We start from the raw sequence: 23189 nt of genomic DNA, 5'->3' as shown, positions 1-23189 counted from the left end.
GCCCATCAGGGACCTCAGCGCCTTCCCCTTAAGAACAAAAGAATCCAGGGGCAGGAATGTGTTGGGTCATCTTTGCAGCCTCATCCCTCAGGCTCCTCCTAGCCCTCAGGGGCATCGCTGGCCAGCACAGGCAATCCTTGCACACTGTCAGGATAGGGACAGGAGGAACAGCCCAGGCAAGGGACGGTGAACTACATCCCTTGGGAACAATGGGCACTGAGAGGCTTACAAAGCCAGCGGGCAGTTCTGCTGGAAATAAAGACCAGCAACAGCGAGAAGCTTCCTGTGCTGTCCACCCTAGCCCCATGGTCTTTGTGGGAGGAGAGCTTTCAGACTAGACTGCCTGCCCTGCCCCCAACCCAGTGTAGGCAGAGTGGCTTTCCTGGCAGTTCCCGCATACACGAGGACATCCTGTGGCCAGGGTGTGGGGAAAACCTCACTCAGCTCACGCTTGCTGAGCCTACAGGTCTCAGACAATGGAGCTGCAGGGCAAGGAGCCAGGCAGAGGGGGGCAGGGTACCCAGGCTACTGTTAATGGGAGGAGGTCAGCTCAGCATCATGGCTCAGACACCAAGCCTAACTCTCCTTCACAGAACTGGCTCAAGGCCATCAGAAAGAGATGGAAGGGAGCCTGAGCGGGGTGTGTGTGTGTGTGTGTGTGTGCGCACGCGCATACGCACACCCACGTACGCGTGTACACGTGTACACGTGTACACTACTGCCAAGTATCTAGCACATGGATGATTCACACAAGTAATCCTAGAGCTTAAGAGACTGAAGCAGGAGGATTGCAAGTTTGAGACCTCTCTGAGCTGCAGAGCAGGCTCCAGGCCAGCCTGAGTTACATAGCAAAGGCCTTGCTTCAAAGTGAAATGAAAACTGCTCAGGAAGCTCAGTGCCAGAGCACTGACCTAGCACGCGCCAGGCCCTGGCTTTGATTCCCAGCACCACAAAAGAAAAATAAGACAGATGGCACATTGAATGACATGCCTAGGGTGCCATCTAGCTCCTGTGGCCGACACAGGGCTCAGAAGGTGGGAGCAAAGCTCACAGGGCTCTGAATGCTGACAGGCAACCACAGCTGTAGCCCTACCCCACCACATAGGCAGGGTCACCTGCCTGACCCCAGAAAGCAGCAGCAGAGTAGGAGCTGGCAAGGTGGTGGCTAGAGGAACCATGTGGCCCTGGAGCCTACCTCCTGCCCCTGCCTGGCCTTGCTGGACCAGGGTTATGTTTTCCAAGTCCAGATTCCATCTGGCTGCTATTTCAAGAAGACATACCACCCTCTACATTCTGTGGGCAGGGAGGATGCTCAGACAGCTGTGGGCAGCCTCTGCCATCCAGGCCCAACCCAGGCCACCCCAGCGGATGAGGAAGATACAGGACACACATGGAGTCCCTCCATACTCAGCCCTCAGGAAGGAAGAACAGCACCACTGCTCTCTTGATACTCTACTTCAGACAGAAAGCCTGTGCTGGCCTCTCTGGCCAGAGGTGGGTGGGGTTTTTTGGCCCCTGGGAGGATGGCTGTACAGCTACCCAGCTTGTCTGTGAAGCCAGTGGAGCAGGTTGCTGGGCTGATAAAGATGAGAAAGCAGCAAGGCCTAAAGACATTGTGTGGTTTTGTTCTGAGCCAGCTCTTCCTCCATCCCTGTCCCATCCTGGCACTTCCTGTGGCCCCACACACTCAGGCCCTGAGCAGCCTCCAACCTCTTATGCCATCCATTTGTGCACTGAGCAACAGAGTGAGTGTATGGGTGAAACTGCACAGACCCGCCTGCTCTTAAGCCCTTCCTGGCTCCCCATTGCTCCAAGACACAGACCCAGGACCCTTAGCCCAGCCTTCACACCCTTCACAGGAATGTCTTACTGATTCTTCTGCCTCCCCTTCCTCCATTCTCCCCATGTGGAAGCTCATGGCTGACCAACCACAGGTCACAAAGACCATCGCAAACAGCCATCATACTCACTGCCCTTCCCCGCACCGACGCTAATTCCCTCAGATTCACCTTCTAATCTGTTTATTTCCTCTTCAGCTAGGTCTAGTTTACTCAGTAAGTCATCTAACTGTCACCTTATTCTACACTTAATTTTTTTACTTCTATTAGTTTCAGGAATTTTAAACATCTTCCTGTTCTCTGTTCATTTTTTACTATATATATATATATATCATATATATTAACAAATAACTTCCTTTGAGCTTTGCAGACTAAGCATTCCTAGGGATTTTTTGAGACAGGATCTCACTCTAGCTCAGGCTATCCTAGAATGTGTTCTGTAGCCCAGGTTAGCCCAAAACTCCTGCTGCCTATCTCTCTTAAATGCTTAAAATTTCAGGTGTGAGCTTCCATACCTGGCTAGTTATAACTATTTTTAAGTCATTAAAAACAAGACTATTCTCTGTAGTTCTTCAGGCTGTTTCCAGGACCAAATGCCTGCCTCTCACAAAGATGAGTTGTCTCTGGCCTCTATTTTTATCCCTTGTGTTGGGAACAGAATCCAAGGCCCTGGCCCTGGAGGCCATTCTACCACAACATCACACACCCTTCCTGCTGTATGCATTGTTCGTTTTAAATGTAAGGTTGCCTGAGCAATTGCCTGTGTCCGTGCTGGCTCTGGATGGTGAAGGTTTCCCTAAAAGAGCCACTTGGGTTTGCTTTTCCTGGGGTCCCTGGAAACAGATGGCTTACATGGAAAAAGTAGCAGGCCCAAGGGTGCTGGCACTGGCACCAGACTCTGCAGAAAAGTCAGAGGCCGGCAGAAAACACATGCCTGAAACAGAAACTGTCTGCCAGCCTGGCCAAACTTGGGATCAGGGAGCTTGCCTGAGTTCTGAGGAGAAATTGAGTCAGCCTCTTGTCCCTGGAAACCCAAGGCAGCACTGACCTAAGCTTCAGGTAAAAAAATCCCCCAGCAATGCACTGATGTAACTGAGAACTAGTACATGGGGGAAGCCTGTTGTGCTATCCAGCTTTTGAGTATGTTTGAAATTCTGAGAAAATGTCATTACAAACACTGCCAAATGCCCAGCACATAGACCTGCCCCGAGTGCTCTAAAACACATGATTTCAGCTCCATCTCCTGGGCTAGCTTTTGACTTCAGCTCTTTGCTTCTGGCACCTGGGAATTCCCTGTTAGCTTTAGCTTTCAAGTACAGCTATGAAATTTAAACAGGTTTTCTCTTCATATTTCTTGGCACTTGGAGAGCAAGGTGTGGGTGGGTGGGGGTGGGAGTGGGGCTGGGGCTCTGACATCTACTGACAAACTAGATATCCTTTCCCATACATGAAAAAGCCACTGAAATGTTCCCTCTTCAGGGAATCCCTTCCCATCTTCCACCAGCTCCAGCTAGGCGCACACTCTGCCATCTACCAAGCCTCCCACAGTGGATCCTGAGCCTGAGCGGTAACTGAGTGGCATTTTCTACTCCCCCTGACAGAGGGGACCTGCTTGCTGGCAGGGTCTAAGCATGAGTAACACCTAGCCCAGGGCATGCCAGGCAACAGGTTGAGTAGCTGCTACCCCTTTCAGTGTGGGCTATGGGGATCCCCCAATGGCTAGAGCTCTACTGTGCTCTGCCACAGACGCCAAGCTGAGCCAGCAGCAGTGTGCAAGTGGATGCTGATGATGAACACCTTCCCAGGGGGCAACAGAAAGGGCAGGCCCAAGCCAAACCCTCTATTTCCTCACATGCCTCCTAGCCCCAAAGCCCCTAGAGCCCACAAATAAGCTGGTGCTGTTCTCAGCCCTGGCCCTTTGATCAGGGCAAGCAGCAACACCTTGCTGGCACCCTCCACCAGCTTTGACCTTATCAGGCTCAGGGAAGAGACAGGTGCCTGGGGCATAGGCCAATTAGGTGCCTTGCTGTGGTACCCACTGAGTCACATCCTGGTTGAGCTTGTCCAGCTTCTTAGCTCAAATGTCCAACAGGGTGAGGACTGTGGGGAGCCATCCAGTGTCAAGTAAACAGCAGGTCAATGCCATGACGGCAAAGATGCACAAGACTCTGAGAAGGCTGGGAATTCTCAGGGCCCAGAGGTTCCCACTGTGGGGACACTGTGACGCCAGACATTCAAAGTCTATAAACCGCAAGGGCAGCAACCTGCAGAGACAGGGTCCATCTGCAACAAGACCTCAGCAAGTTGCTCCCCTCTCTTGACCACCTCCTTCACCAGCAAGTAAACTTGGCAAAGGGAGCCTTTAGGATTCTGGAAGAATCCAAGGAGACCACACTTGCAGGGGCCTGTCTACTTCCGTCCTGGTCCCTGGAGCTCAGTCAGCACCACATGCCACGTGCCCTCTCAGAAAGCAAGCATCCAGCTTGGGAGGTACTGCTGAAGAGATCAGAGCTTGGCCTGCCACATTCTTTGGGGCTGATCCCCCCCTTCCATGTCCCTGAGAGGCCAGGTAGGACTGAACACAGTCAGCGCAGTTGATGAGGGAAGCTGGGGTACAGCTTCTCTCCAGATCACCAGCAAAGCTAGGACCAGAGGGACGAGGTTCACCAGGTTCCTGAAAACTCAGGGACCATGTGGGCCAGGGTCTAGGAAAGCTGTGTAGTCCACTCTTTCCATAGTACCACTGGCCAGGACCCCTTCCTCCGGGTGATCACTGTGCACAGAGGGACCCAGCCAGAGAGGTCAGGAAGGGGAAAGAAGGTCTTGGGCTCACAGCTGCTAGGGTAGGGACCTAACCACCATGGGGACATGAGACTACACACCCTTGCCCCTACTTAGTTCACGGTTTAGAGCCAGTAAATAGGTGCCTCTAAGCCATAAGACCCTATCCAGGATTTTTGCCCAGAGACAAGGGTCTGGGTACTCGCTGAAGGGCGTGGGCTGTGGGCTACATGCCATGTCATTCTGTGAGCTCTAGAGGCCTTTGTGCATATGGAATGCCACCTAGACAGGTCAGGCAGGTTCCAAGGCAGATTCCCTCCACCCCCACCCTCCCAGAACAACCAGGCTGGGGAAGGGTTCCTGGGCTGGAATGCAAACCAGAGCTCTCCTACACACAAGCCTGCCTAGAGCTCACAGCCAGATGAACTCCAGGACCAAGGTCCCAGAGACAAGCTGCAGCCACACAGTGAGCTTGGAGCCCAGTCAGGACCAGACATCCTGGGATCCCATACTGGACTGAACCTCCAGCAGGCCTTCAAGAGCCAGTTTAAGTCATGGTAGTCTAGCCAAGGCCAGTGGGGAGGCCAGGGAGCCAAGAGTACAGACCCTATGGGGCCCTGAAGGGTAAGGCAAGGATAAGGGAGACACGGTCTCTCCAGAAGGGATGCTGACAGGCTGAGACAGCTGACTGTGATTTTTCTCGGCAGCCTCTGCTGTGTTCACCACAGCCCAGAAGAGGAGCTTAGGTCCCAGGAAGGGGAAGCAGGGACTCACGACCTCACATTCCTCAGAAGCTGACAGGTGGTGGCATCCCTTGTCATTCAAGAGGTGACTCCTAAGTGGATCAGAATGAAGGAGTAGAAGGAGGAGCAGCGACAGGAACAGCCATGGAGCCTCAGCTGGCATCACTAGCTCTCTTTTAACAACTAAGCAAGACACTGGCTACCAGGGATGTCTTAGAGTCCAAAGGGAGGGTCACTGTGGTGGGCTTTGGCCCTAACCCCATATTTTCCATTTTCTCTTATACTCACTTGGGGCAGATGCATGTGTTTTGTTTTACAAGAAGCTGAGGCTTAGAAGGACAGTAGCTACAGCGGGACTTTGCTGCAATGTCCACCCACATTCTGATGCAAGGACAGAATAGACCAAGAGTCTGAAGGCTGAGCAGCATCTCTACCCCTGGGCAGAGAGTGAGGTAGGAACAGGCCTCACCTGACTGCAGCAAGCCGGCACCCCGGTCCTTGACCCCAAAGTGCTGCTGGATGTCCAGAAGAACACCTAGAGGAGACAGAGGGTGCTTACTGCAGAGTACGATGCAAAGCCGTCCTCATTACCCCTAGCTGCCCACCTCAGACCAGCCTGGCCCATCTCCCCACTCCCCCGCACTCCTACCCTGATGTGGCCTCCACTTTTGCCCAGGCTAGCAGAACCGCTGGGAAACTTGGAGTTCCAGCCTTCCCTCCTATCCCTACTGAGGACCTCCCATGTTCAGCCTAGGCAAGATGTCCAAGATGCCATGGCAGGATCCTGAAGTATAAAGCAGAGCAAGGCTCCTCCACCTCAATAAGGCTGACCTTTGCCTTTCCTGTGGCTCGATCTGGCCGAGAGATCAGGCCTTGCTCTCCGCCATTCACAAAGTCCCCAGATAAGGAGCAGAGTGCAGCTTCAGTCAGTTGTGGAGACAACCAGTGGCTTAAACAGGGACAAAGGGGCTTAAGGCAGCATCCGCACAGGCTCTCATGCCCCTCTGTGCAAGCATATGCACGGGCGGGCACACGCACGCACGCACACACGCACACATAAACCATTCAAGCCAGCTGCTCTCATGACCAGGACTCAGGGAGGCTCCAGGCTGGGGAAGGTCCAAGAGGCCAGGACTGCTTCCCAGTGTACCACCTTTGCTCTCCCCTGCGGCTCAGTCAACCTGCAAGCTGTCCATTGCTGACAGACAGAGCCATGGCTGCGTGGGGGTGACTGACCCCAGATCACTTCCGTAGCTCTTAGCCAAGTACCCAGAGTTAGCACAACCCTAGCAGCTCAGCCCCAGACCCCACCGGGTTATCTCTGTGGACAGACCGACACTAGGCCGCAGTCCTTTACCACAGAGAAGGGGTTAGGAAGAGAAGAGGAAGAGGCGACGCCTTCCCGTCAACAGCTGCCTGCACAGAAAGTGGAGGCCCTTGGGGACCCTAGAGCTTCCTCTGACAATAACAGCATTACTGAGATGTGCAGTTTGTGCTGCTGGGTTACTCATCTAGCCCTGTGAGACTCCCACAGTTATCCCACCAGACAGATGAGGACACTGAGGTGCAGGAGACTGGGCCATAGTCTCAGAGTTACCAACATGGAAAGTGGAGACAGAGATTGCTGAGCACTGCGTCTGGGTTTTGTATGGTAGATGGGGTGGGGCACCAAGTGTCATTGTCCCTCTCCAGACCCTGCTGGGAGGCTGGGCCATCTCCCTGGCTGGAGGACCAGGCCTGGCTGGTGGCTGGCAGCCTGACAGCCGGAAGAAAGCAGCCTCCTCTCTAATTCCCTGAGTGGATGCTCCATAATTACCCTAATGAAGAGGCAGTGCGAGGCCCAGCTAATGACTTAATAATCAAGGTCTAATGGGGCAATGCCCTTGCCACAAAGTTGGGTAGTAGGAGCTAGGCCTGCGGATGGCCAGGGTCACTACATGGGACCAGAGGTGCCCTGACCAGCCGCAGAGGCCAAGAGGCAGCACCAACGGGTTCAACCCTGGGGAATCACCCATACTCACCTCCCAGCCAAAGCCTGTTCTCTCTCCTGAGCCAGTGGCTCTCTCTCAGCCACTGTCACGTGTGGCTCGTCACAGACAACAAACAGGTCCACAGCTACCCTGCCTTCCCACGTCACTTCTTGGTTGACAGCTCCCCCTCCCAAACTACCTAGTGCCTGCTTCCCACTCCAAATGCCTCTTTTACCCTGGCCCGAGGCTCACTGCAGTAATCCTGTGACTCCTTGAAGAGTCTCAGTCCTGCCTCATTCCTCTCCCTCCTACCACCTCAGCCAAAGTCCAGCGCTTCCTGGTCCATTCTGATATTAGCACCCTCCCAAAGATGGCACAGGATGAGTTAGTTCAATGGGGGAAGACACACAGGGTCATGGGTGAGCTCCTGACTTATATCCTTAGCAATTGCTCCCTGGTAAATCCTGGTATGGAAAGGCTCTCAAGGCCCTTTGCCTGGTGTTCAAGTTGCCACCTCCACCACGCACATGAGTAAAGTAAACCTGAGAGGAGGGACCACTGCCGCAGCGCGCCTCGGCTCTGCACATCAGCGGCTGGGACCTCAGCTCTTGAAATACTGAAGGGAAAAAAACAAACTTTGTTTCTGTCAGCGTACTCTCATAATAGATGGCCTCTGGGAGCAAATGTCCAGGCAGGGGTCCCACAACACACAAGCCATGGTGTCTGTAACAGATAGGACGACGGGAGGAAACAATCACTTCGGCTCTGACAATATCCACCTGAGGAAGCATCAGACCCCTCCAGGGTGAAGCAGTCCCAAGCTGCTCCCCATTGCAGGTGCCCATCATAAGCCCCAGGCTGTCCTGTGAGATTCCCACACTCCCAAATTCAATTCATTTGCTAACACAGCTCACAGAACTTAGAGTGCGTGCGCGCGCGCGCGCGCACACACACACACACACACACACACACACACACACACACACACACACAGTCTGTGACAGAATACACGTAGAACAATGCCTTCGCTGAGACACTTGGGGAGTGGCACAGGGCCGCCTCACCTCCCAGCGGCCAGCTGTCCAGCCCTTTGGGATTTTTCGGAGGCTGTCACACAGACCTGACTCGCTGAACTCTTGGCCAGCGGTGATCAACGTTCCAACCCTGCCTGGGCCCTCAGTGACCAGCTTCTACACGGAGGCTCCCTGGGGTCAGGACTGTCAGTCAACTCATTAGCATGCCAAATATGCTAATCATCTTGAAAATTCCAGTGTCTAGAGACAGGTGAAAGACCAAAGGCAGATTCCTCCAGTCACTAGGTTTGTGGTGAAAAGCCGAGGCTCTCTTGCCACCCAGCCTCTTCCTGCTTTGTCGCTATCCCCTAGCTCAGGGCCCAGAGCTGGTCCCCAGAGACCGTGTGGGTGGGGAGGATGTTCAGTTTGATGGGTGGCCATGGGTAGGGCACAGGTCGTGGTGAGTCAGCTCTGGGACCACAACAATGACAGCTTCGGTGTTGGGTAAATTAGGATGGGTAATCAGGAGCGGGTAAGGAAATTAACCCCTCCTCCCCATCCTGAGGCTGTGGCTGTCCACCCACTGCCAAAAAAAGGGCATGGTCTGAAGTAAAGAGACCACTCTTTCAGGAGAGGAAGTTGTATCAAAATCCATAGAACCTTCCAGCTGGTCAGTCCCCATTCAGTGTTTTTACAGCTTGACATTTGCCTCTGCCTCCAGGAAGCTTTCCCTGACTTTTCCATTTTTCCACATGCAGCTGGGCAGCCATGATGCCAAGGACATCCTCGGAAGTCTAGAGCCAGGACACAGGAAGCTTGGAACCCCTCTGCCCCTGCCCTAAAGCTGTGGCTGTAAGGCCAGAGTAACTTTCTTGGGGAGCAGGGGCTGCATCAAAAGAGCTCTTGCCCCTCTGAGCATCTCTAGGTCATTTGCTCTCTTTCTGGCCTGGAGGGAGGCAGGGTGACAAGAGCACAGGATCCCAGTAGCCACTGATGCGGGAAGCATGTGTCATGGCAGCTCACAACTGGTTCACATTTTCCTCTGGGCTTCAGGCGCACACACACATCCTCCCTTTTCTACCACAGCCTTACATTTAGTCTTTCCTGGAGGCTGAGGTTTGCTGGGTCACAGGATGGGCCTCACGCCCAGGAGCAGCTTCCCACAGCTCAGCCCAAGCCCAGCCCCCTGGGCCACCAGTTCCAGCCAGGGAGCCAGCAAGGTGAGGCTCCTGTCCTGCACAGCCCCCACCTATTCCAGCCATAGACCAGCCTTTCCAGGAGGCCGCCCAACCCAAATTCACAGGGGCTTCCCAGCCACATTCACAGCCATCACACCCCTCACAAATCCCCAAGGGAAGCTCTCCTCTCCTCATAAGGATTCTGCAAAAGGTCAGCCTCTTCCCGGCATCTGCCTCCACCAGGCATCCCATGCCTTTCACATCCCGGTTGTGGGTGCACCCCAACCTGTCCCCTTGGCTAGCACCCCGTCCTTCTTCACAGCAGCAGCTCTTGAAACTTCCCCCCGCATGGGTCTGAGGATGTGGCTCAGTTGCTAGACTGCCTGCCTAGCATGCACAAAACCCTGATTCCCAGCACCCCATCTACTAAGTGTGGTGGCACATGACACCTCTAATCCCATCACTCAAGAGGTAGAGAGACAAGAGGATCACAAGTTCAAGATATCCTTGGCTATTTATCAAGTTCGAGGCCAGCTTGGGCTATATGAGACCCTCCACACAAAACAAGACAAAAATAATTGTGTCCTTAGTCAGGGTAGACAACACTCCCACCGCCTCCCCCACACTCCTGGCAGTTTACCCCAGACTCTCCTCTTATCCTTCAATTTCCCAGCCTCTTTCGGCAGCTTCTAGCTGGCTCTATCCTGTGCAGACTGCTGAACAACCCAGGCTACCCTAGGAGTCACCTGGAGCCCTCCCTAGCGCCCTTAGCCCATGAATAAGCCCCAGTGTCTTCCCTTCTTCATTGCCTGGCCCAGTGGCAATGTCCTTGCTTCTAATCCTTGCTGGCACCTGCTCATCCCTCCTGCAGCTAGACCTCACAAACACAGCAGTTGCTGACTGGGTTCCAGGTTCTAGGCTGAGGCTCTAGAACCCTCAAGGCTATTTCTGGACTCAAGGGGCCAATGCTGTAGCCTGGGGGATTCATGATTTTGGCCATGCCTCAAAATCACCCACAACTTCCTCAAGATGTGCTGACTCAGCCTCTGGCTCAGCGATAACAGAACAGGGTGAAGAGTGCTTGCCATGTGCTGTGAGCCGTGTGCCATGTTCTCTGAGGTGTTCACTCACTGCCCATGGCTGCCCAGGGCCTTCTGTGGTTCTCCATTGCTGCCTAAATAAAGCCTAGGTGTCTAAACTCAAGTCTTCTGTGATCTGACCTGAACTGGCATGCATGTCCACAGACACAGACACAGACACACAGCACCAAGCTCTAGCTGTTACCACTCACTTCCCTACCCCCCCCCTTTCCGGAATAAATAGACAGAATGGAGAAACCAGGTTGGTTGAAAACCTGCCCAAGACTTTCAGTCACTCTTAAAGGGTACCTGCTTTCCAATATGGCCCCCCTCATCAGGCCTGGGGGTACACCTATAAACCCAGTTACTTGGGAGGCTAGGGCAGGAAGATGAAAGGGTTAAAGCCATTGCAAGAAACTTAGACAGTGTCTCAAAATAAAAAGTAAGAAGAGAGTTGAGCACTCAGCACTCAGGAGGCAGAGGCAGGTGGATCTCTATAAGTTGAGGCCAGCCTGATCGACATAGTGAGTCCAGGACAGCCAAGGCTACACAGAAAAACCCTGTCTAAAGATAAAAATTCATTTTTTATAAGTAAAAGAAGGCTGAGGTTGTAGCTCAGTAGCAAAGCCCTTGCCTAGCATGCACAAAGCTCCAGGTTGACTCCTCAGTACCAAGAATCTATAAACACAGTGGCCAAAAGTCCCCGGTCATGCACATCAGAAGCCCCATGACTGGCCCGTCATAGCCCCGCCATACCCCTTCCTGGGATGTCCAGCGCTACCTGTTAAGATCCACTTTATCTTTCAAGGTTCAGACCCAAGGTCACACCCACCAGAGTATCCTTTCCATCTCTGAGGCTTTTGGTGAGGTGCAGCCTATGACCCTGCGGGGACCCTAGAGCTGGACACCCTCGAACCCTACTCATATTCCAGCCATTGCAGACACTCATGGCCAGTAGCCCCAAAGACCAGCCCCTGATTTGGGATGCCAGGCCTCCTCCAGCCAATCCCATCCTGTCCATACCAGATCCCTCAAGAGGCCAAATGTAAAAAGGCCACATTGCAGGGTGGAGAGGTGCAACCCTTTGGTCCCCCTCCCCCAAGAAGATAAAAAGCAGCACTGTCCTTGGAAGCCCTGCCTTAGGCAGACTCGGAGCCAAGGTCAAGAGAGTAATCTTGAGGGCTCTTTCTGCTTAGTTATCCAGAGTGTCCCCCGAGGCACACTCACCTGCCTTAGCCTCTCCCGAAGGAGCAGCTGGCTTAGTCTCAGGGCCAGACCATCTGAGTTTACATCCTAGCTTTTCTGCCGTCCCTGCTCTGTGACTCTAGGAAAGCCATATAACCTCTCTAAGACAGTTTTCATCCTTATGACGTGATTTTGCACCCCACGATTCCTACGGGGCTTGAGCAGCTTAACCCATGTGAAATGTTTGGAACACTGGCACATGGTAGGCGCTTCATACATGTCATTTGATCATCCCTGATCACTACGTAGTAGGTAGGATATAGCTTCAGCCCAGACAACTGTCCTTTCGGTTTTCTTTTCGTATTTCTCTGAAATGCAGCAGAAACCTGGAAAAGCAGGTCCTCGGGACCTGATGGGGTGTGCCACACTGCCTGGCCAGGGCCCCTCAGAAACCTGGTCCTTGTGTGGAGGCCTCAGCACTGGCTCCCTGTGGGAGTATTTCCCATCCAGTGCTTGGCAGCTTCTACCCTGGTAATTATAGAGGCTCAAGAGCCTGGCTCTGGGTGGCTACGGCCAGGAAGCCACAGCCTGGAGACCCAGCCCAGGCGCACACACTCTCAACCCCGGCCTGTCCTTTAGGAGCAAGCTGAACAACTCATCTGCTCCCTTCCCAGAGCTTCTGCTGCTGATTTAAAGAGCATCCCAACAGGTCTTCACCGGGCATGTTCTCATATATGTGGGGCCTGCTTCTCCAACACTGCCCTGCAAAGCTAGGCCATTAATATCTGGACAGTCTAGGGTGTCTTTTGGCTGAGAGCATGTTGGGAAAGCGCCCCAGACTGGATGGAGTCTTGGACCGTAGGAAAACCCCTCCCTACTCCACAGACCTCCAACAGCCCTGGAGATGCACCTCCTTTCCTCGGAAACTCCTGCCAGGGTGGGTGGGGCCAGCCACTGGCCTGTGGTTCTACTCTATCATTTGGGGCTGCCTTTCCTGGAACCAGACTCAGCCTTAGCAATTTGGGGGCACTGCATAGCCACTCCTTTCCAGCCTAGCCACACAGTCCTGGCCTGGCCCGGCAACTCCCCAGATCACCAACGACCAGGGACAAGGTGGCCACAGCCTTATCTTGACCCCCAGAGGTGTGGCAGTATGACCATCAGAGGTGATAGGAAGCCAAGGCTCAGAGCAGAGAGAATAGGGAAAAGATAAGAGGGTTGGTTCAAGCCTTCTGTGTCCTGCACCAGTGACCACAGAGCGTGGGGGACTTCTGTCTTCATATCTCAGAGGTACATGGAACAACAGCCAGGGAGCAAGCAGGAGCAGGGCTGAGCTGGCTTCCAACCTCTGGGGCTTTGCTGAGACTCACATTGTCAGTCCAAGTCTCCCCTCAACACCCACACCAGTTGTCCTCACATGCTTGACAGAAGCCAACCCCCCAGCCCAGGCCCGGCCCTGCATAGTCTACTCAGCCAAATCCTGATCGTTGCCTGGGAGTCTCACTCAGCAGTGACATGGAGACCACAGCTGGGTGCAGGGAGACTCAGGAAAGTTCTGCAACTGAGTTGAGGGCAGAAGGAGAGGTAGGAGACCAGGCCTGTGTCCCCTGTCCACAGCTCTGGCAGTGCACTGTCTTTGCCTGCTCACCCCCTCCTAGCCAACAGGAGAGAACCTGACTTCAAGCAGACCAGCTCTCTGCTTCACAGGATCTCACCGCAAGGCCAGGGCCAGCCTCATCCATAGGTGAAACAGGGAAAGCCACCACCGTGAACTCCTGAATGCCCAGAAGTGGCTCCACAAGGGGTGAGGAGGCCCCCATGTCCAGGCTGAAGACAAGGCCAGCCTTGTCCCACTTCCTCTCATTTCATTCCATCCTACAGGCGCATCATATACCCTAGCCAGTATAAAAGGGCAGAATCCACAAGCTAGCCATGGCCATGGAGGCCCAAGCCTCTGCACAGGGCCCTGAGCCTCTACCTGTCCAGCTAACCAGTGCCCTACCCACCCCACAGAAGGCATTCTGAGGCTGGCAGGGCTGGATCATCTAAGTGCTACCCAGCCTGTGCCAGCCTCCCATGCACACCAGGATCACGGATATATCATCCTCTTGAGTCGGGAGGGAGATAGTGGCCCTACTGAGGGCACATGTGCCATGATGGAAACGAACACACAAGAAAGGCAGTTTAAAAGCAGGAGATATGGCTCGGCAGGGAAAGGTGCTGCCACCCAGCCTGACGACCAGGGGGCAGCCCCTGACATCCACACTGTGGAAGGAAAGAAGCAATCGCTGTATGTCCTACTTCTACAAGCATGCTACAGCACATGCACACACATGACACATAAATGCAAAATTTTAAATTAAATAACTAAAACCTCGAGCTGGGCTGAGGGTGGAACTCAGCGGCTAGAGTGCTTGCCTAGCATGCTGAAGCCCTGGGTTTGAGTCCTAGTACTCACTAAACCAGGGATGGCGTCACACGCCTGTAATCCCAGCACTTGGGAGGTAGAGGCAAGAGGATCAGGAGTCCAAAGTCATCCTCGGCTACATAGCAGTTCAAAGGCCAGCCTGGGCTGCATGAGATTATGTCTCAAAATGGAAAAAGGGGTTGCTGGAGAGATGTATCAGTGGTTGGGAGCATTTGTTTCCCTCGCATTACAAAGGACCCAGGTTCAGTTCCCAGTACCCACATGGTGACCCCCAAGCATCTCTAACTCCAGTTCCAGGGCATCTGACCCTTCTTCTCTTCCCCCAGAGCAGGAGGCAGGCATGCGATGCACATGCAGACAAAACACACATAAAATAACTACATCTTAATTTTTTTTGTTTTGATTTTTCTAGACAGGGTTTCTCTGTGTAGCCTTGGCTGTTTTGGAACTCATTCTGTAAACCAGGCTGGCCTCTGGTTTACAGATCCACCTGCCTCTGCCTCACGAGTGCTGGAATTAAAGGCATCCACCAACCACTGCCCAGCACATCTAAAAATTTTTTTAAATAAATTAAAAAAAAAGTGTCAGACACCTGGCTAAGACCAGAGAAGATGAAAACTTTGTGGATCAAGGGCAGACACTACCAAGAGCCACAGGGAGACAGAGCCAGTAATCACAGCTCCTGGGGACCATGGCTGATGGTCCTGAGAGAGGGAGATCCAGGGAGAGCCAGGGCCAGCAGAAAAGCTGTTCTGAGACCAAGTGCCCACTACACCCTTGGAGTGACAAAACAAGAAAGACAAAATCATTGCATATAGATTCAGAGATAGGAGACACCTTGAATCACACAGCAAAGATGGTTTAGTTTGGCAAAGCCAATAAGTAGCAGGACATTAGCCCAGAAGCCACTCAGAGCCTGGGGATGAGACCAGTATTCTGTTTGCCTCCTTTGTTCTTATCTCTGTCTGACCTGGAGATTTCAGGCCCCCACGCCCAGGCAGAAACAAAAGCCACTTCCTCTGCTGAAGGATCTGGGGGAGGGATGAGGGTCTCCCCTCTCCAAACAGTCCCTGGTGTCCACAGAAGCCTCCATCGCAGACCAGGCTGTGACCCACAGCCCTTGCAGCCTTCCTGCCCCAACCACAAAACGGGACACTGAAGCCCAGCCAGGGCTGTAAGGGACCGAGCACTTCCTCTAAGAGGTGCTGACCTCTGAGAGGTCAGCAGTAGAGGTGCTGGCAGGAACAAGAGGAAGAGCCTTGAGGAGGAAGCAGGGCATGGGACTGCCAGCCGGCCTTGAGTCACCCGGCATTCCAGGACTGTGAAGTTTACCTGGGCACAGCCACCAGGAAGATGGGCTCTGGACACCACACCTAGAGCCCAAGGAGGGATTTCCCCAGAGCAGACGTGGCAGCAGCCAGGACAAGGCCACCAAGGTGGCAAGAAGCATGTTTACTCTCAGAGTGACTATCTTTACTCAGAGTAGCAGTCACAGAGCCTAGAAGTGAGTCCTGATACCCTAGGCCTCAGTTTCCCCATATGTCTGCCCTAATAGATTCAACTAGACAAGGGAACAAAAAGCTGGTAGGAGAGTGAGCTCCAGCCTGATACCACAACTCAGGACTCAGCCCTAAGGCTCAAGGGAAGCCCCATGCCTGCTAGGCCTGTGTTCCTGGTGGGGTCCCTGTGCTCATCACTTCTGGGATTGTGTTAGTGAGTGGTTGCCATGGATACTGGTCTCAGCTTCTTTGACAGCAAAGGACTCCCCCAGGGCAGGGCTCTGTCTCTCCTCACCAGCCCCCACAATGACGCTCAACTCCAGGTGCTGAGAGTGCCACAAGCTGGATCAAAGGGACAGGAACAGGTCTTGGGAAGGGCACAGGTGCTCTGAAGAAGTTGGGGAAGGATGTTGGTTATCAAATAGTCACTCATCAACCACAATTAGAGGCCGGCCCTTTTTGGCTGGGCCTGCTTCCAGGAGCCATCCTTGGAGGATGGGGAGCCCAGGGCAGAGGCTACTCTAGCTCCAGGAAGCAGAGCCAGAAAGGGAACTTTCCCCTGGGCCTGGAAACCACAGGTGTCTTTGTTCTCCTTTCCAGAATCTGCATGAGAGGGTGGAGGAAAGGCTCTGGACCAGGCTAACTCCATGTTATCCAACTGAACCAGTACTGTAGGAACAGAGGATGGGGGCCCAGCCGTCCTTCCCAAATCTGAGGCTGGCTGCCCTCAGGGGTTCCCATGGGCAGGAGAGCCCATTAATTACCTGGATCACAGGTGGCACTGGGAATGTTGGCACAGGGGCAGAAGCCACCGGTTCCCAGGACAGAGGCCAGCCCTGGTGCAGAAGGGAGGGGCTCGCACAAAGGTATCCCAAAGGACAGCCTGAAAGGACTGTCAGACAGGAAGAGAATGAGGAAGGACATACTGGTTAGGGGCACAGCTTGGGCCTCTGAAAGGGCAGGCAGCTGACAATCTGTGAAGCCTTCCCAGGTATCTGGCCTCCACCCAGGTGCCGTGGGTACATTCTCATTCATTCCATACCACCCGATGTGGAGGGAGAACATGGCCCACGAAGGCTCAGATGATGGCCGTATGGCTACACAACGGGCAAGCTGTAAACCAGTGCAGCTGGATACACACTTTGGCGGCGAAGACTCCAACACCACACGGTTTCTTCTGTGACCCCAGCCACTGTGAGTCTGAGTAGGCTGTGATGATTTGGAAGATGGTATGAAAGGAAATGCAAAATACCCCAGAATAGCAAAACAAATTTGTTGAACATGTCCTGTTAAATACAACTTATTATTTGGGGCTGAGAGTGCTTGAAGCATGAAGGCCTGAAGCATGAGGACCTAAGTTTTATCCTTGGAAGTGACCTCAGGCCACTGAGATGGTTGGAGAATAAGGGCCTTTGCTGTCAAGACTAACAACCTGAGTCCAATTCTCAGAACTCATGGTGGAAGGATAAAACCAATTCCTGTTAGTGTCCTCTGACCTCCACACCCACCCACACATAAAACTATTTACTTTTTTTTAAGTAAATAGTTTTTTTTTTTTTAAGTCAGGCTCAACAGCATGCGATTGTGCTCCTGTAGTCACAGGTGACTCCATAGCACTCATAGCCATTGAGAGACCCTGCCTCAAAGAACAGGGGACAGCTGTGAGGAGCCACACCTGAGGCTGACTCCTGGCTCCCACACCTACCCACATACATATATACATGTGCACACATACAAATAAAATAGATTACTTGCACCTGTTTCTTTTTTGTCTGAAAACCAGAAATTTTGGTCCTCCTCTGGACAGAACTGGCTATGCTATGAGAAAACAGAACTGTACAGGAACGATATAAAGAAAAGCAGAAGCTCCTGTGCCTTGATGAGGTTGCTGGGGCCAGACTGTGGAGTTCTTAGGGGCCGGTGGGCACAAACATCAAAAGTGCACACACAGCAGTGAGTCTGTGTGCCTGCCTCTGTCCCAGAAGGCCAGCAGGCAACAGGTGGACTCAGGTCCTGGCACAAGACCCTGAAAGCCGCAGCAGTCGCCATAGAGACGGTAAATATTCCTAAAAACTGAGCTCAGCGGCAGGGGGAGGGAAAGCCATCATTACGGAAGGGAGGTGGGCTTTTCCGGAGAGGAAATGATGCTGTGTTGGGGATGAGGTGGGGGCAGCGTGCACACTCACACCCTGAGCAGGACAGTGAGGGATGCACAGCTCAGGTGTGTGTGTCCAGAGCTTCCCAGGCCTTTCTACCCTGTGCCCTCCCTCACCGGTTCACCAGAAATCTGCTATCTCACTCTCCCACACTGATCTAAGCATTGGTGAAGGCAGATAAGCCCCCGCCCACTTGATCACACCTACCCCTCTCTGCCCCTGCCCATGGGCTCCTCTAGGAACCCCAGAAGCAGTAGTCTGAGGCCAGACTAAAACAAGTTGGAAAGCATAACCGCACTAAAGATCACATCAACACTTCCGACCTAAGAGAGAAGAGACCCAGGCCCAGCTGAAAGGGAGGAATAACACTGCCTTTGCTGATCAGCCCCTGGGCAGTCTTGGATAGAGCTGTCCACAGGCCTGAGTTCCCAGCTGGGGGGCCTGCTTCGCAAAGCGAAGGCCCCAGTGTTCTCTGGCTGGCTTTCACCAGGTGGCACCTAGAGGTCTCAGTCCCAGGCATTATCTTACCTGTGTGGTAGGTTGGCACACTTGAGGGTACACTATGCCCTTGCTCACCAGAGCAAGGGGAACAGTCTTTTGGGACAGCCAAAAATTGATGCCATTGGCACCTACTACAAGTTCACCCCCATGGAGGGACAGAGAGCCAAGGCTGAGAGGGTGTACAAGCAAAAGTGGAGGAGGGGCAATTTCTGCTCTCGCACTAGAGTTCTTTCCTTACACTTGACAGGAAACTGTTCAACACAGGAGAAGACTGAGGCTCAAAGATGATTCCCGGGTAGCCAGGTGGCACGCGGTTGTCAGGGCTCTCTTTTCCCAGTCATCCTTGAGTTTTCTTTAGCGTCTTGCAAAACATCCAAACCTCCTATCTCCTTTCCCCGTCCCTCTTCCCTCTCTCGTTAGGGTCTAGACTGTTGGGTCCCAAGACTTGCTCTCCTGTACAGGGAGCCCCAGAGGCCGACCTGGCCAGAGTCTTTTCCTTTCAAAGTGGCATTATCCTCAAGCAGGGCCAACTCTAGGACAAGTCCCTGCGTCTTGACCCCTGCAAAGACAGGGAGAGAAGCCAGCAGAATAGAATACCAGAGCCACAGCCACCTAAGAGACCCGGGGATCAATCAATTCACAAACGGAAACAGACCTAAACATAAGCTGAAACTGGCCCAAGGTCACACTTCAAGCACATTCAGGATAAAAACCCAGTTGTATCCATTTTAGTCCCAAACCTGGGACTGATTGGCAGAGATGCGCAAGGAGCATGAGGCAGCCTCTCTTTAGACCCCCGCCCCCAAGTCTATGCCCTGCCCCAGGCCCCAAGCGCCATGGAGCAGAAGGAGGCGTCTCCAGGCCTCAAGCCAGGGCCAGCTGCAAACCGCATCCTGGGTCCCCAGGCGGCGCGGACCCGCCCCGCCCCTCCCTCCGCTCCCGCAGGCCTGAGCCTTTGTCAGCCACGCGCTTACAAGCTCTCACACACACACACCCGCGCCGCCACGCGCGCGCACACTCGGGCTGCTTGGTGCACACCCGCAAGCGGCGCACACACTGGTCGCATGCATGCAGGGGGGTGGCGGAGGCCGAGAGGAAGGAAGGAACAGACGGGCCACACACGCACAGACGGCCTGGGCTAGGAGGAAGAGGAGGAGAGGCCCGGGAACCTGCCGCTGCGGAGGGAGGGGGCGCACAGGCGAGAAGGCAAGAGGGACAGAGATGAGACTTTGGGAGGACAACGGATGGGCCGTCAAGGGCTGGCGAGGACTCGCTGGCTGCTCCAGGGGTGGGAACTCCACCGGCCCCTGGCACGGGGAGCGTGGGGTGCTCTGGATTGGACCCGTGGAACACGAGAGCATCGCTTGAACAGAGGGTCCTTAGGGACTTTCCAGAAGGCTTGGATCTAGGGGGCTGGCAACCCAAAGCTCCCTAGGGCATCTGGGATGGAAGGGCCTCTGGTCCTCGGGCTGGATGGGGCATTTGCTCACCTGCCACAGTGTACCTGTCCAGGTAGTTGAGCACGTTGCCCAAGCTCAGGATGGCAGCGGCTGCCCCCCGCCCTCGGCCCAGGCTGGCGGGTTTGGGCTGCGGCGCGCCGGGGCCCTTGGCAGCGGCTGCGCAGCCCGGGGTGCTGGGGATGCTGGGGAGTCCGGACGGGACCCGCCTCACGCTGCCGGACAACGTCTGCACCTCTTCGTCGGCGGACACGACTCCAGCGCCCCCCGCACCCCGCGCCCCGCAGCAAGAGCTACCTCCGGCCCCTGGCTGCGCCCCCCGGCGCCGGCGCCGCCGCTCGGCGTCCGCCTCCTCCTCCTCCGCGCCGCCCGCCGCCGCCGAGGCGCATTCCAGGCACATCATGCCGGCCGGGGCCGGGGCGGCGGGGGGCGCGGGGGGCGCGAGGCCCGGCGCGGGCCCGGTCAGTGCGTGCGCGCGCCTCCGAGCCGCCGCTGCAGCATCCCGGCCCGGCCCGTCGGCTCCTGCGCTTGGGCTCCAGCCCCGGCTGCACCGCTGCTACTGTTCAGGCAGTCGGACGCGCGGCCGCCGCGGCTCTGACAGCTGCGGCCGGGCCCGCCCACCAGGCCCGCGCCCAATCACCTCCCGGCTCAAGCCACAGCCCCGCCCCGCACGTGCTGCCCCGGGGGGTGCGGGGGAGCCTGGCCGCAGAGCCCCACCCGCCTGACGGGGGCGCAAGGCACGCAGGAGCGGGGCCGCGGCGGACCTCTGGGGAGCACAGGGCCTTGCGGGGAGCTGCGGCGGCACCGGGTAGGGTTAGGTGAGGGAAGTAGGGTGCTCTAGACCCTCCTCAGCTTCCACCCTGTCCCTGGGAGAAGACTCCTGGCTGAGGCCGAGGGAGGCCCAGGGCTTGAGCTACGCATTTGAAGGAAAATGTCTCAGATGGTCAAAACAGGGGTACCTGTTGGAGGGCTGGTGGCTCCAGCAGCTACTCACCTGATTCCGTCAGTCTAGACAGGACTGCCTAAGAAACATGATTGGTGCACCCAGAGCGCAGACCTCATGAGGGGTACATTGCTCCCCTTTCCAGGCCACGACCTACCTACCGTGGGCCCGCTCCTGCGTGTGCACCCTGACCATATTCCTACCCCCACAGAGTGTAGCTGTGAGAACCAGGGCTCAGATTACGGCCCAAGAAAACCAGGAGGGCCAGGCATGGTGCCACCCCAGCACTTGGGAGGCAGAATCAGGACAGATCTTTTCTCAGACAAACTAGGGGGAAGAGAGGGAATGGAGCAGGAAAAGCCTATCCGAGGGTACCATCTCCCCAAAGCCTTTAGTGAAAGTCAGCAAGCTGGATCCTACCTCAGATCTGCTCTTATGTGTGGCTTAACACTGGACACAACCTCTACTATCTTTCTGGGTCTCTGTTTTGATTCAGGGGATCATGGGAAGGTGAGTCAGACAATCTAGAGACTTAGAGTTGGGAGAGGGCTTCTGCCGGCTCCGGAGAATGGCCCGGTAGCTCCTGTGTACAGAACCATCTTCCCACTCTGACCCAGACATGACGTGGGTCTGAGGAGCTCTCTTGCAGCTCTCGCTCATCGTCATTCATCTTTTCGGGGCTTTGATTAAAAATAAATCCATGCTGGCCATGGATGTACACTCTTGTAATTCCATCATTTGGGAGGCAGAGGCAGGTGGATCTCTGTGAGTTTAAGGCCAACTCTGAGGTTCCAGGCCAGCATGTCTCTAAATAAATAAACGTTAAAAAAGAAACCCAGTATAACATACATTCCCTAGTGTATGCCAGGCCCTTCGTTCAGATGAGAGAGAGAGGATTAATTCAGACCCTCGGAAATCTAGTGGTTTCTGTTTCACAGATTCCAGGTCACCAAAGTGACCCAACAGGAACAGACAACTAGTCAATGGTCTGATTGGCACTATCCAGAGCTCTGAAATCATCCTCTAGGCTGGGAGCCTCTGTGCTGTTGCTGGCTGCTTCAGGGCCCACGTCTACAACAGGAACATCTTGTGAAGGTGTTGGCCAGTGAGTCATGGCATAGCCAATGAATGACACAGCATGAGGCACGCGCACGCACACGCACACACACTCACACACACACACTCCTCTATCTCAGTGAGCAGAGTTAACCCCCAAGCTGGTGTTTCCTGGCGCCTTCAAGGTGTCTTTTAAATTCTGTGAAGTGACTAAAAATATGCTTCACTGTGTTGAGTATGAACGACTGTGACGGGGAAGGTTAGGAAAACAGATTCATTCTGAAAGTTGCCTGCTGCCTCTTTCCAGCTGGCTGAATTCTGGCTTGCAGAGTCAGTCGGGGGAGATTTTAATGGGTGGCCAGGGGTAACAGGTGATCAGCAGACAAGCGCAGACCCAGAAGCCCCGTGGGCCCCCACCATGATCGCCAGAGCTGTGGGAGTAGGCCAGCTACAGGACAGTGTCTGCCCCGGCTGCTGCCCACCTGTGCTTGTGAGGGAGGCGCACTCACGGCTTTGCATTCTACCCAGGCTGCATTTCCGGCGCAGGGAGGCAAGTTTTGGTCTTTGATCCACGGCCCTTCATCTCCACCCCTGGTTGAGTTCTAGAGCAGGGAAAGCAGATTTTGAGTCCTTCATATTTGGGGTGAGGGAAAACCCTGGTTTGAGACTTCTAACTTAAAGGCAGTTTCTGGAGTTGATCCTGGGTAAGATAACAGGCTTCTATCCATGGGCAGGGGGATAGAAACAACAATACGCCCATTCTGGCTAGGTGGTTGTGAGTGGGTGAGGACTTTGTTTGAACTCTTGGTAGTATTCCAAGACCATATAGGTCAGGGGGCTTCTGGGGTGTTTTTGTTTGGGGGCGGGTTGAAATAGAGTCTTGGCTGTCCAGGAACTCACTGGCTGGCCTTGAACTCATAAAGGTCTGCCTGTTTCTGCCTCCCAAGTGTTGGGATTAAGGCATGAGCCACCACATCCATCAGACTTGTGGGTTATTATTTCTGTCTCTGTGGTGAGAAAACTGAGAGGCTCCAGGGAAAGAAACAATCCACTCAAGGTCTGGCTACCACCTAAGCCAGTGCTTTCCTGGTCAGCCATCACTCTGCCCACAGTTTTCTGCAGGACTCTTTTCTTCTGGGCATGATGGGAATCAAAACTCAGCAATGGTTCCAGGACCTTCTGGTGTATATCCATTAGCTGCAGACTGTAAGTACTACACAAGAGCTGGCACACACCTATAATCCCAGAACCCAAGAAATTAAGGCTGGAGGATCACCAGTTCCAAGCCAGTGAGATCTACACAGTGAAACGTTGTCTCAACAACAAATTCCATAACAAGTAAGGCACAGAACATTAGGTGCA

At 54.3% G+C, this 23189-nt stretch overlaps 1 protein-coding gene across 3 annotated transcripts in view; it reads right to left on the bottom strand.

Moving 5' to 3' along the window:
* Spns2 (SPNS lysolipid transporter 2, sphingosine-1-phosphate) overlaps positions 1-20342 on the bottom strand; it is a 37413-nt gene extending 17071 nt beyond the window's left edge. The window contains exons 1-2 of one of the 3 annotated variants that reach the window (XR_008719005.1): positions 19862-20342; positions 5832-5897 (exon numbers count right to left, since the gene is read on the bottom strand). Coding sequence is in view for 2 of the 3 variants with exons in the window: in XM_055597275.1 (XP_055453250.1) it covers positions 5832-5897; positions 19862-20231 (436 nt within the window). In the remaining variant the exon portion in view is untranslated. The remainder of the gene's footprint in view (positions 1-5831; positions 5898-19861) is intronic. The other 2 variants (XM_055597275.1, XM_055597273.1) reach the window with 2 other exon arrangements.
* Positions 20343-23189: the final 2847 nt, after the last annotated feature.

The sequence above is a fragment of the Psammomys obesus genome, unplaced genomic scaffold, assembly GCF_907164565.1.
Source record: "Psammomys obesus unplaced genomic scaffold, mPsaObe1.curated_primary_1811, whole genome shotgun sequence".
Classification (NCBI taxonomy): Eukaryota; Metazoa; Chordata; class Mammalia; order Rodentia; family Muridae; genus Psammomys; species Psammomys obesus.
This window is presented reverse-complemented; position numbering and strand designations above follow the sequence as displayed.